The sequence below is a fragment of the Falco cherrug genome, chromosome 2 (assembly GCF_023634085.1).
Source record: "Falco cherrug isolate bFalChe1 chromosome 2, bFalChe1.pri, whole genome shotgun sequence".
In the NCBI taxonomy this organism is placed as follows: domain Eukaryota; kingdom Metazoa; phylum Chordata; class Aves; order Falconiformes; family Falconidae; genus Falco; species Falco cherrug.
In genome coordinates this window covers 7,713,690-7,725,738 of record NC_073698.1, presented here as the reverse complement: position 1 = coordinate 7,725,738, position 12,049 = coordinate 7,713,690, and the positions used below count along the sequence as shown (strand labels likewise).

The window sequence follows — 12,049 nt, the reverse complement described above, 5'->3', positions numbered from 1 at the left end:
CAAATCCCTTATACAATTGGAGGTCTTGCTTATTTTATAGCCTAGGCAAACATTTTATGAACAGGTGACAAGATATATTATGGAAATGCAACTAGATATTCGCAACCTACATAAGATTATCCTTTTCCTTGTCCCCAAACCTCTCAGGGTGGAAATTCCACACCAACTTGGTCTGCTTTCTAGTACTAACCTACATTTTGCCTTGGTGTCCTACAGTAGTAAAGGAACTGTACTTTGACCTGCCGCTTGTAGTTACAAGTAAATCAGACTGTCAGACATAATCAGAACTACAAGAAGGAGTAAACTCAAATAAAAACTACCCCTGAGTCTATTAATTACATCAGAAAAAGTGAGAAACCAATCTTTCCTGCTTAGTCCTTTTAAAATGCTGTATCAAAGCCATGCATGTGACTTCTGAACTGTTCCTCTTAACAGAAAGTTAATTAAAAACTATAAAAGATAGATAGAACTTAACAGAAAGGTGCTAGAGAATGGTGTGTGATAGAACATTTAAAGGAGGAAAATATGCATAAGAAACCAAGGACCATGTCTGGAAGTCTGTGGAAGCTGGGACTCCAAATCCTTTTGATGTCATCCCCCATTTGCAAATAATACCGTAAAACTACAGCAGAACATATTTTGGTAATACAGGCCCAAGACTGAAAGATCCATAAACTCTTCCTCTGGAAGACCAGAACCATTCTTGGTACAGGTGGTGAAACATGTGATATACAGACCTTAGGTAGCTATGTCATTAATATATAGCAGGAGAGGGGAAGACGGAGCTGTATGCAAAAATGTAGACAGAAGTCAGCACCTCAGTCAACATTTGTGATGTTCCGCAGCTTTTGGCAATGAAACATTTTGCAATTTGTTACTATGATTCTTCTGTCTTTATTGCTTAATCTGCAGCTTACATTGCAACTGAAAACTGCTAAGTTAAAATACTTACTTATGGTTTTGATATGCAGGTGGGACAAGAGAAAGCTAAAGTGATTAAAGGATGGTAGCTTCCAGCACCCTCCATGGGCCCTGGCTTTACTCCATTTATACTCCAACAAGTCCTCTGCATCATCCTGAGATCCTCAAAAAGTGACAATGCATAGGTCAAAATTTCAGCGATAAATCACTTTGTGGTTGCTGTTTGACACAGGCTAGCATAATCTTCTACCTGAAGCACAGGAGATACAAGGGATCATATGTAGTAAACTTCTATCACCACCATGGTGACCCAAAGTTGGCAGTCAGAACAAAAAAAGGCTCTTAGTTAACCCAGTGTTCAGGCAGAAGTTCAGTTCTCTGAGGTGCCAAGTGTACCCATTAACATGAAGACAGCCTTGAACTCCTGCTGAAGTAACTCTGAACCTCCTGGGTAGCCTTTGGCACTTCAAAGGGTATGGATCTGAATTCATAACAAAAAAGAAATCTTGATCTTTCCATGAAGCTTTGATGACCCCAAAGCCAGTGCTGACTGCTCTTGAGAATGAGATGTTTCAAGGTGAGAGAGCCCAGCGCTCACATCAAGTGCCATGATAAAGTACAAGCGAAAGACATCAGCACTGCTACCCAAATTCCCGGCAACACCAGCTGTGTCTCCAGTAAGACCCTCAAGCTGTCAGCCAGAAATAGAAGCCCAGATTCCCAAAAAAATCTGCCAGGACTACACGTAGACTTCATCAAGGGAAGGGGAAGGCAAACCTACCACCTTTTAAGAAAAGCAAGACCCCAGTCCACAGCAGTTTTTCTAACTTAGACTATGGAACCTAAATATTTGCAATGTTTCCCATAGTTTTACAAGACATATTGCTAATACTGAGGGAACTCAAAATAATTGCCTAAGCCAAGAACAGAAAGTTTTTAATGGCAACCTCTAAAAATCTCTTGCATATAAATACAGAAACCATTTTCAATACACAGTGGACACAATTAAAACTACAAACATTTGACACTGGGCAGCCCCCTGCCATAGTTAGCTTGTGCTCCTGAGACTTACTCATGCTGAAAATACAACATTATATTTAACTACTGCATGTAGTAGGAGCTGACTTTTCCAGACACACTGCACATTTCCACAAGAGCACGTCTGATCCTGGAGGCACTACTTTTAGATGGTTATTCCCTGATTTCTGTGCTTATTTATGGTATCTTCCACTGAGGTATAAAATTGTGCATACATGACAGAGCAAGAAAGTGGAATGTTAATAATTCTGTGTCTAGTAAACAGGCAATAGTATGTGATAGTTACATTTTCTTTTTATTTTTTTAATTTGAGCTGAATTTGATTTTTTAAATGTAGGTGCAGAGAAACTCTGACAGAGAAAGATATTTTGCTCATAACTTCTCAGATATCTTTCTGCCTTTTTTAACCACTGACTTTGTTTCTGCTCAGGCAGTAAGAAATAATTATTCACATAGGCAGGTACGTGTTCATGGTCAGTACTACTCTTCAGTCAGCTGTAAAAATAGCCTTTGATTAAGAATGCACAGGGTAGACCTCTTTTTCTTTTGTAAGTCTGCACATGCCAACTAAGTTTGCATGGGCAGTTTAAGATCGACTGGCAATCAAGAAGCAAGAGTCCTACCTTGAACTTGAAAAATCTGCTTTCTCTAAAGCCATAAACTGCAGCTGCCATCAGAAACAGACCCAATGGCTTTTCTTTTTCACTTTCCAGGGCAAGCAAATCTATTTCCTGTTACAGCCTGTACTTATAGTTTATTTCTATCTTATGACTTAAAGACTAAAATATTTGAGAACCACTAAGATTTTTCCACCAATTTAAAAGGGGGAAAATACAAAACTCAAAGCAGATGTTTTATAATGTATTTCATTTATTTTGGCCACCCATAAAGCTGTGGCTTATGTTAGTGCCAACCGAGTTAAAAGCAACAGAGTTCTGTTACAGAAACACTGTGTAATATGTTTTAGAATGACCAGGCATGGGGAGCACCTTTCAGTAAACTCGTATCTATTAAGTAATTTTCAATGTTGGAAAAAGAATACAGTAATTACTGAGGATGCAAGGGGTGCTGCCATACTTGGGCGGTTCCTGGAGGGATTTGCAAAGTTTGTGCAGATTTTTTGTTATTGTAACCCAATGCATAGCTTGGAAAGTAGCTGATCAAAGTATACATTAAAAGTGGATGAGTTTTATGAAATTAGAACAACCGAAGATAACATTCTTAGAACAATATCATGTAAATAACATATGCGGTATGCCAAGCAATTATTCCAGAGCCACTTAACAGTTAAAGAAGTTTCAACAAATTAAAAATACCTTACCCAAAGAATTGTCACACTTGGGCTAGTACAAACCTTTCATTTTATTCTGTGTTTATGAATGGAAACAAAGACATTTCAAAAGTTAAACCCATAAGACTCCTAACAGTTGTTCTGGTACTTACTGATAAGGTATCTCATGGAAATTACAGTAAAAATAGTCATATTGAAATTTCCCCTGTACCTATTCTTATTTAGACTGAGAAATCATTCCTCAACAACAGACCCACTTTAATAGAACACCTTCAGCCCAGTACTGCAGGCTGGGGGACAAAAAGAGCAATAAAGAATGGTTGGTTTCAAAACATTTCTTTATTGACAATTTACTGCATAGAACAGAGGGCATATAATGTGGATATAATTTATCCACCTGCCAAAAACATAGGGAAAGCATAAGGAAAGGACAATGGATGTATTTTAGGAAGATAGAACAGTATTAAAAGTTTTAACTTGCATTTTTTAACTTGTTATCCAGATATTCAAAGAAAAAAAAATTTTAACCTTCCTCCTCAGAAGTGGCACAGAAAGTGAATTGCAAAAGTTAATTAGAAAGTAATAAAATGTGAAAGCTTAGCAGCTCAGTACAGCAATCAGCAGTACAGACTTCGACCACATACACAGGAACAGACTCAGAAAATGTGAGCTTTTTAAATCAAATGGCCAAAAAATATTTTGACCTAGTAAGTAAATATGAAGTTCATCAATATCAAACCAAGTTCAAATAGAGAACGCTCATTTTAATTCAGAGGCATGCTTAAAGCAGTCTGAAAGCAAAATATCCTTTACAATTATTTCTCCATGTAAACCAGTTCTAACTATGATTATCCAGCATTTGCCAGTGCTTTCCTTCCCAGACAGACACACTCATTTGAACTTGAAAAAGCCAGAATGTCAAAAGTACCTCCCCAATACGTTGACTAAGGACTGTAATTCATTTAAATTATGCAACTGGATTCCCACAGCTGGCCCACAGCTTGGCTTAGAGCTCAATTCAATGCCAGTGATCCCGTCTGCTAATATTGTCCTACTTGCAGAGAAGGTAATATATCCAGCAACTTATATTGAAGTTCTATCACTAATTAACAGAGCAAGCAAATGTTGACATGAGTGACAAACGCTGGTTAATAGTTACTGTGAGAACAGTGCTGCCAACTGGCATTTTACTGTAGCATTGTGCAGTAATAATCCCTTGTTTATTTCTTAGGACATCGCTTATAATTTGTTTATATGCATTTTGCTTCAAGTTGGAAACAAATCAGCTCAAAACCCAACCCAGATAACAGCAGCGAGACCCCCAGTTTTCAGACAAGTAATCAACAAGAAAGCATGCAAGCAGCATCACTTGGAGGATGCATGGGGGACTAGAGTATAGGAATTCTTATCCTATATGAAGCTATGTAGTCTTGCACAAACAGCCTTTGGCATCTTGTTTCTGGCCTACCTGGACAGTAGCAAAATATGTTTATCAGATCATACAAGCCCAGAACCTGAACTGCAAACAGTTAAAAACTGAACATCACTAAACTGCAAAATAAAAACATGCTTCTATGCTTTAGCTACACAGACAACGATAAAACAAAGCCTCCACAACCACCTGTAATATTATGCCTGCTCAGCTAGCAATTCCAAAGTACTCAGTAACACAAGGTAGACATTTTCTGCAGCTGGTTTTACATGTACATTCCTGCCAAATTGTTGTCTCGTCTCCTCTTACCTTCACATTAGTCCGGAGTGCACAGTAACATGCAAAAAACATTGCAGTAAACAAGGAGCATATGGACCAGTATTCAGCGTCTCTGCTCTGCACAAACGGTACACACACGATCCCGAGCATGTGCTACTAAGGAGCATCCGTTCCCTCTGTCAGTTTGAAAATGCATTGATCTCTGTTTTTCTGACTACAAAAAGACATGTCTTGAAGGCACTGAGTGAAAGCTACATATCTCTTCATCGACTATATATAGAAATATGCCCAGTAATTTCAATTAGCAGAGAATTCAGCATCTGAAACTTGGACTTCAGTAGCTTTTCCTTCCAGCATTTTAAATTCGGAGGAGGGGGGGGGGGGGGGGGGGAAGGAGGGGGAACTCACCCAGAGGGGAAAGGTGAGGAATGAAAATGTAAGCAGCGAGTTACTTATATTTCCCCTGGCTTTGATGTTTTCCTTTTCAAGATTTTACCAATGTTACACACAGAAAAATGAAGGAAGGTTTCTCTTCCAATTCTCAAATTTACTGTAGATTCTGCACTGTTTCTGTCTGCTCTTGTTAAAGATGCAGCATCCCTTTTAACAAAGACAACGTCATCAATCATGACAGATTCAACATGTTCTACTTACAAATACAGTCTCTGATTAAGGACAATGGCTGGCTGGCTTATTTCCTCAAATGCAAGTTCAGTCCCCTGTGTTAATCTATTTTTAAATAAAAAGTCCCACCTACTCCTTCACTCTCATTTAATAAAAATGCAGCGGACTAGTTCTAAAGATCCTGGATTGCATTGTGCTCCTAGCTCAGATACTGGACATCGTTTTCAAACTGTTTTCTTGCTTGCTGGTATTAGAAACACAGAGCAAAATTAAAATGAAAGCAGAAAAATCATGGAGAAGGCTGTGCCCTCACATTTGTAAGTACATATTCTGAATTCAAAATGCTCAAATATCTTCCAGAAGGAGGGAACTCAGAATCTAGCCAGAAGGCAAGGCTTTAATTCACAAGCACAAAAATAAGATCAAACCTCTTCTTTCACTCCTGTCAGCTGCTGGGATGCTACAAATTAACTGATTGTTTACTAGACTGCAGGGACACAAAGTCAAAGACTCAACTCTTTGTTTACAGCACTGGGAACCACTGATATTCATACTGAATTATGAAGCAGTCTTCAGGAATAAAACCAGAAAAGCCTCTCTTTTTTTTTTTTCTTTTTTTTTTTTTTTTTCACTGCAGCAGATACTGTGGGAGGCAAAGAGTGAAAAAGGCTTTACTACCTCCTTCTCTATCAGCACAGAGCAATTTGTGTAGAATAAGCATAACTTAATAGAAATATCTGCAGTGACTTTTAGGATTTCTTTAAATAATGCTTTACGTAAACCCCCTTGGAAATCCGCAGAAATACTGAAGTCCTATCAAAGTCAGTGGATATCTTTCTGTGGGCAATGAGGTGAAGAAGCTTAAACAGAAGGACGTGCACTTAAAGAAGAAAAAAAGGGGGGAGGGGAAGACGGCAGGTTTTTTTCCAACATCTTCCTAAAGACAAGCTCTCAGAAACTGTCGTCAACTCCAAGTGAACAGCTATTTTTAGCCTGTCATTGTTTGTGCCTTTTTTTAGGAACGCAAAAGGCAGTCGTGTTTAAAGCTAGATATTGCTCTACAATGTATCCTAAGACAGCTACTTAATTTCATCCCCAGCTCCATCTGTCATACAAATTAAGTAATTAGTAATCACAACCTTCTTTGGCACAAGCAATGACTTCCAGAACAAAAGAGGTGAACCCTGTTCTTAAATCTAATTCTGCAACTTTTATTAGTAATGAAACTGGGGTCTAGATGCTATAGTTCATAAAGCTGGGATATCCCAGAGTTATGATAGTTCAGACTTCAGCTGCAGCAATATCCATCAAATAAGCTAAAACATAGTAACGTGTTGCTCAGCAAAAGCATGGGAGAATTAATTGATGTATTTTTCTGACACTCTTCAACTAGAATAGAAAGGGAAAGGAATCATGGTTTATTTTGTGGTACAGTACATTAACAATTAAAATTAAGCATCTTAATCATTGAAAAAATATCACAGATCTTGGGGAATTCTGATCCACTGGAGAAATGCAATTCAAAAAGCAAAGATGAATAGATGCACAGTCCTGAACAGCAAGGCAAGGCTCCAGCAAGCATGTAGCTGCGTATGAAAATCAAATTCTAGCCTCCTTTCTGCCAAAGGAGTTACACAAGGTTTCAGTCAGCAAAGTCTTTGAAACAACTCACTTCTTCACAATCCTAAAAAGTTAATGCTTTTAATTTTAGGCAAACAAAACCAACATGGTGAAAATAGGAACAGGGCTGCTAGCTCTACAACTCCCAAGACTTCAGACCCATGTAGGAAAACAAGAAATAATGCAGTCCCAAAGTCTTCACTCACAAAATCCTCCCGTGACTCCTTGGAGTCTAGAAGGAAAAGTTGTCTAGGAAATTACAGACCCTGACTCTCATAAACTGTAAGAGTGAAAAGGGAAGCCTCCCATCCACGTGGCAGATGCCTCCTGTAGTAACTGGGTGGTGTGTGAGAATTTGCTAGAAAATTGAAACTTCTATACCAGCCAACAAGGTATTACTTTGATAGCAGACCAAGCTAATCCATTTAGCAGGGGCTACCTCAGGTAGTCTACACAAGCAGATCCCTGCAGGGCTTGTTCACCTCTGCCAAAACATTTCCTAATACAGCAGCAGTCTAATTCTTAAAGGCGATGTTCTCATCAAGGACATACAATATTTTATTATGACTAACAGCTACTCGAAAGCATCACATATTGGTGATATTCATGGTCTTTGACATAGAGTTGATAAGAATGAGTGAGGAAAAAGCTTTGCCCAAGTCTGCCAGACATGCCAAAAATAGCAGAACACTTAAGTGCTCAGGGCCTCTTTAAGCAAGAGACCACAGGGAAGAACCCTACAGATGAAAGAAGTTACTCCATTTAGAAAAAAAAAGCAACAACGACAACAACAAAACAAAAAAAAACCACCAAAAAACAGGTAACATATGAAAACAGTAGAAAGACAAAAGTCCAAAAGAGCTGCATTACAGACCCTCTTTAAAAAGGCACACAAATGGTGGATTACCTGAATATTCTTAGATGACAGAAACCAGTGGAGCCACTATCTTGACCTTATTTTTTGTGAATTTTCATCTGTGAATTTTGTGAAATTTCATCTTTACTTTATCTTCCTGTGCCTTCAGAAGGGCAAAAGGGAGCACCTGGAAGGAAACCCTGGTTGTCTGCAGAGGTTCAAAGAGAGCAGAGGGAACATGCTGCCCTGGAAGACCTTGATCCCGGGAGGCCCCGAGGGCAGTACGTTTCAGAGGAGTGAGGGTGGACAGCCCTTTGCAGTGTCAGTTGTTGCCCACAAGAAGAGCACCAGGAGCTAGTAGCAGTAGTAGTAGCAATAGCAGTAGTAGTAGATAGAAAAGCCCTATTGCCATTGTATCCCAAAGCTGCGGTGAGGGACACCCGCTGTGCTATGGCTCTGTACAGGCACAAAGGAGACAGTACTAGGAAAACCTTGTATGGAAACAATGGAACTGTATTGGAGAGTAATATTTTCATCCTTGGCAGCCTAACCATTTTCAGGTTTGGTTTGGGTGGGTTTTTTTGTCCCAGACATCATGGAAAGTGTAGTATTTTAAAGGAGAATAACAGTAATAGCAATAGACTAAAAATGCAGTAAAAAAGGCAACACTCCCCAGTGTTTGCTCTATGATAGTGCAATGTGCCCCACTTCATTTAAGCAACACATCTGTGGATAAATGTTATAGATTGCTTTTAAAAGGCTTCCTATAATGAGACAGATTTTGTCACTCTCTAATGATCACAAGGAAAGCAGAGATTATCTAGAAAAATCAGGAAAAAAAAGGGGGGAAAGGACTGAAGAAGAGAGGGCCTTGCTTTCCAAGTGGACAGAGGGAGAAGTGATGCTCACTGTCTTTTGAAAGAGGTGAGAGTGGATGTCTGCAGGGAGTTGGACATAATGGTGGGGGTTTGCAAAGCCTCCTGTAGGGTCTGGCCACATAACTCTTGTTAATATCAACATTGATAATCTGCGCCAGCGACTTCCAGCAGCCAAGGGTGTAATTCTCCTTCTTTTCGCAGTGATGCTGGGGGTACCGGCTTGTGCAGTCATGGCGCTATGGCTACAGTCATGCTCCATCACACCCTGTCTCTGCACACTGCACTGATACGATCTATACAGCACCCTAATGCTGCATTGCTTAAATGCCTCTGATTTCAGCACATGAGCTCTAAACTGAAATGGTTTTACCCCTTTCCCCATTTCTGAGATTTTAAATTGTCATTTAAATGTTATTTTGTATAGCTACAGGAAGTTCACTACACTGAAAATACCCATGTCGGGGGGTGGGATGTTGCAGGAAGCATTGAGACAGATGGCACATCTGGGGTGCTGTGGTTTTTAGATGGGCAATGTTGACTGCCGAAGAGTGGATTGAGCCTATGGAGTATCTGGAAACAAGCTGAAAGAAGAACATGGAACAAAAGCCACAGTTGGCAAGGTGGCTTGCTTTCCACTGTGGCAAAGTCTAGTAAAACACAACAGACAGAGGAAATAATGAGCAGCTTGAGCTCAGCAAATCTTAAAATCTCCAGGAGAAAGATAAAGGCTGAATAGATTATTTACAAACTCTCATCTCCAGTATTGTAAATATCTCTCTGGCACCCTGGCATTCTGATGCAAAAGTTGCTGTGTCAAATATTCTTCCTCACTTCCAGGCCAGTAAACAGTGAAGACCTTCCTCTGGGCTGATTTAACTTAAGCCACAGTTTTTCCTGAAAATTTTCCTCTTCTCTTTTCCTGCACAATCTTGTTAATACAATTGTCTGATTTTTGAGCATTTAATAATATTCCTCCAGTTCTCTGCTTTCTGTCCTCTGTGGTTGCACTGAGGAAGGTTTTGATGGAATATATGAGAAAAACACATAATTTACTTAGACATTATTCCTTCCCAATATTAAATTTATACATGTTTTATGAACCAAACAGCCATAAACCCATTTGTAATAAGCAAATTTAAAGAAACTGTAAGGCTAAATAATAATTAAAAAATAAGTGAATAATGGAGTGAAACTTTGAGTCTTCTCTACGACCAAATTTCTCAGAAAAGGCTTCCTCATTGCCTCCGATGACCCTAAAACAGAATACTGCAAACCAAGGAACAGAGGCCCAGAAAGAAGGAATTGGATTAAACTTGACAAAGCATCTTGAGTTACTCAAAGCCCCATTTTTGCTCTGCTGTTAACCTGTAGATCAAGTTTATGATATACCTCATCCTATCCAACTGATTGAGAAGGGAAGCGGTTTAGGGGCCCTTTCTGTTTTCTGTTTCCGTTACAGCCTTCATTGAGACACCCAGGCTGTGAAGAATTTTTCAGCTCTGAAAATCCCCAGCTGAATTTCCTGAATTCCACTCAAACTGATCACTAACACATCACCACAACGTCTGTTTCATTTTGTGAGTGCGAGAGGACAGCTGCCTTTCATTTTGACCTTCATTCTCATGATAACACCTTTGAAAAGATATTTCCATCCACAGTCATATTAAAGGCCATGGCAACGTGGGATCCTAGCGGATAATCTAGTCTGTCTTCCTTGCTGAGGGAAGATTGACCATACGTAGAGTATTCTTGGCAAATGTTTGTCTAACTTGTCCTTCAAAATCTCTCACAAAGGGACTACAATCTTTGCTTTACTCTTTATTCTTATGGAAATGTTTCTGTGAAGATCAAAACGATCAACAGGAAGGTATCATCGTTTCTCCGAATGAGATTAATCTAGCAAAACTGCTCTTTTTGGAGCGTTTTGGGGTTTTTTTCCCCCATTTTCCACCTCTGGGAAGTTATTATGATGGATAAATTAGCAGAAAAGGCATGAAGCTCTAAACTCTATAGTTTTGAAGCACTGGAATTGCAAATGTATGCTGAAGCTTGCCATCTGTGCATGGTGCTTTTTATATTTGCACCTTTGTAGGGTAAGATTGTCACCTTGATAGCAGTGTGTGTGTAGACAGACAGATTCCCATTTATTCTGCATTGTTTATATGTACATACATATTCACATGCATGCAGGGCTATGCTTGTAGGCAAAGTGCATGTTTGTGAGACGGAATACCAGGAGCAATACAAGAGTATCTTCACTGTAGTTCCGTATAGAAGCTAGTATACAAAGTAGTTGGGCCTTTCTGATACACGCTGCCCATGGTTCAGCCCAGATAGATGTAGCACTCAACACAAGGTAAAAAGCCCAGACAATTAGAAGCCTATGCTTATTTTCTCTCCAAAAAATCATTTACCAGGATTGTTGGAAAAGCTTGGAGATAACTAAACTTGGGGAAAACGATGTCTGTCTTCTCACGATTTGCCATCACTCCCCAATTATGAATTAACATTTTACTTTTATAATTTATGAACTAAGCTAATTCATTTAAGCATAAAATCCACATTTCCATGGTAACAGCATGAATGAAGAAGGAATGAACTTCCAAAGTTCAACTGCATTTATTACAGTACTTAAAAATAAACCTCCAGCAGTTTTCATCCAGGAAATTACTGTAACCTTTCTGTATGAAAAAAAAAAAAAAAAAAAAAAAAAAGCTCTTACTGTAAATTTGTATAACAACTTGGGTTTATATTGTACTTGATAAAGACCTATATGTGTAAAAATATGTAGGATTTTATTTTTTGTACTGGGATTTTATTTGAGGAAACTATTTCAAGGGAACCTATTGTTATATTAAGAAATATGATATATAATTGTTTAACTGTGGAAGTAACTTATGCTTTCATGAAAACAGATATTTAGGCTTTTTTTCCTGATGTAGCCAGTATTTTCATTAAATAAGCAAAATGTTAGGTTTTACAATGGAAAGTACAAAAATAGATATTTATTAGCCATGCTGTAGCTATTCCTCTTCATTCAATTGATAAGTTATTAGCTTAATATGCTAGCATACCTCAGGTAGAAATCTGATCAATGAGACAAATACCTT

General features: G+C 38.7%; 1 protein-coding gene across 12 annotated transcripts in view; it reads right to left on the bottom strand.

Annotated features, from left to right (window-relative positions):
• Positions 1-12,049, bottom strand: part of DLG2 (discs large MAGUK scaffold protein 2) — a 1,040,325-nt gene that overhangs the window by 771,739 nt on the left and 256,537 nt on the right. Inside the window, exon 1 of one of the 12 annotated variants that reach the window (XM_055702917.1) lies at positions 4,992-5,119. The exons of the other annotated variants lie outside the window; for them this stretch is intronic. Within the exon in view, the coding sequence (XP_055558892.1) occupies positions 4,992-5,111 (120 nt within the window). The 5' untranslated portion in view covers positions 5,112-5,119. Of the gene's footprint in view, positions 1-4,991; positions 5,120-12,049 lie in introns of those variants that run through there. 12 annotated transcript variants of the gene reach the window in all.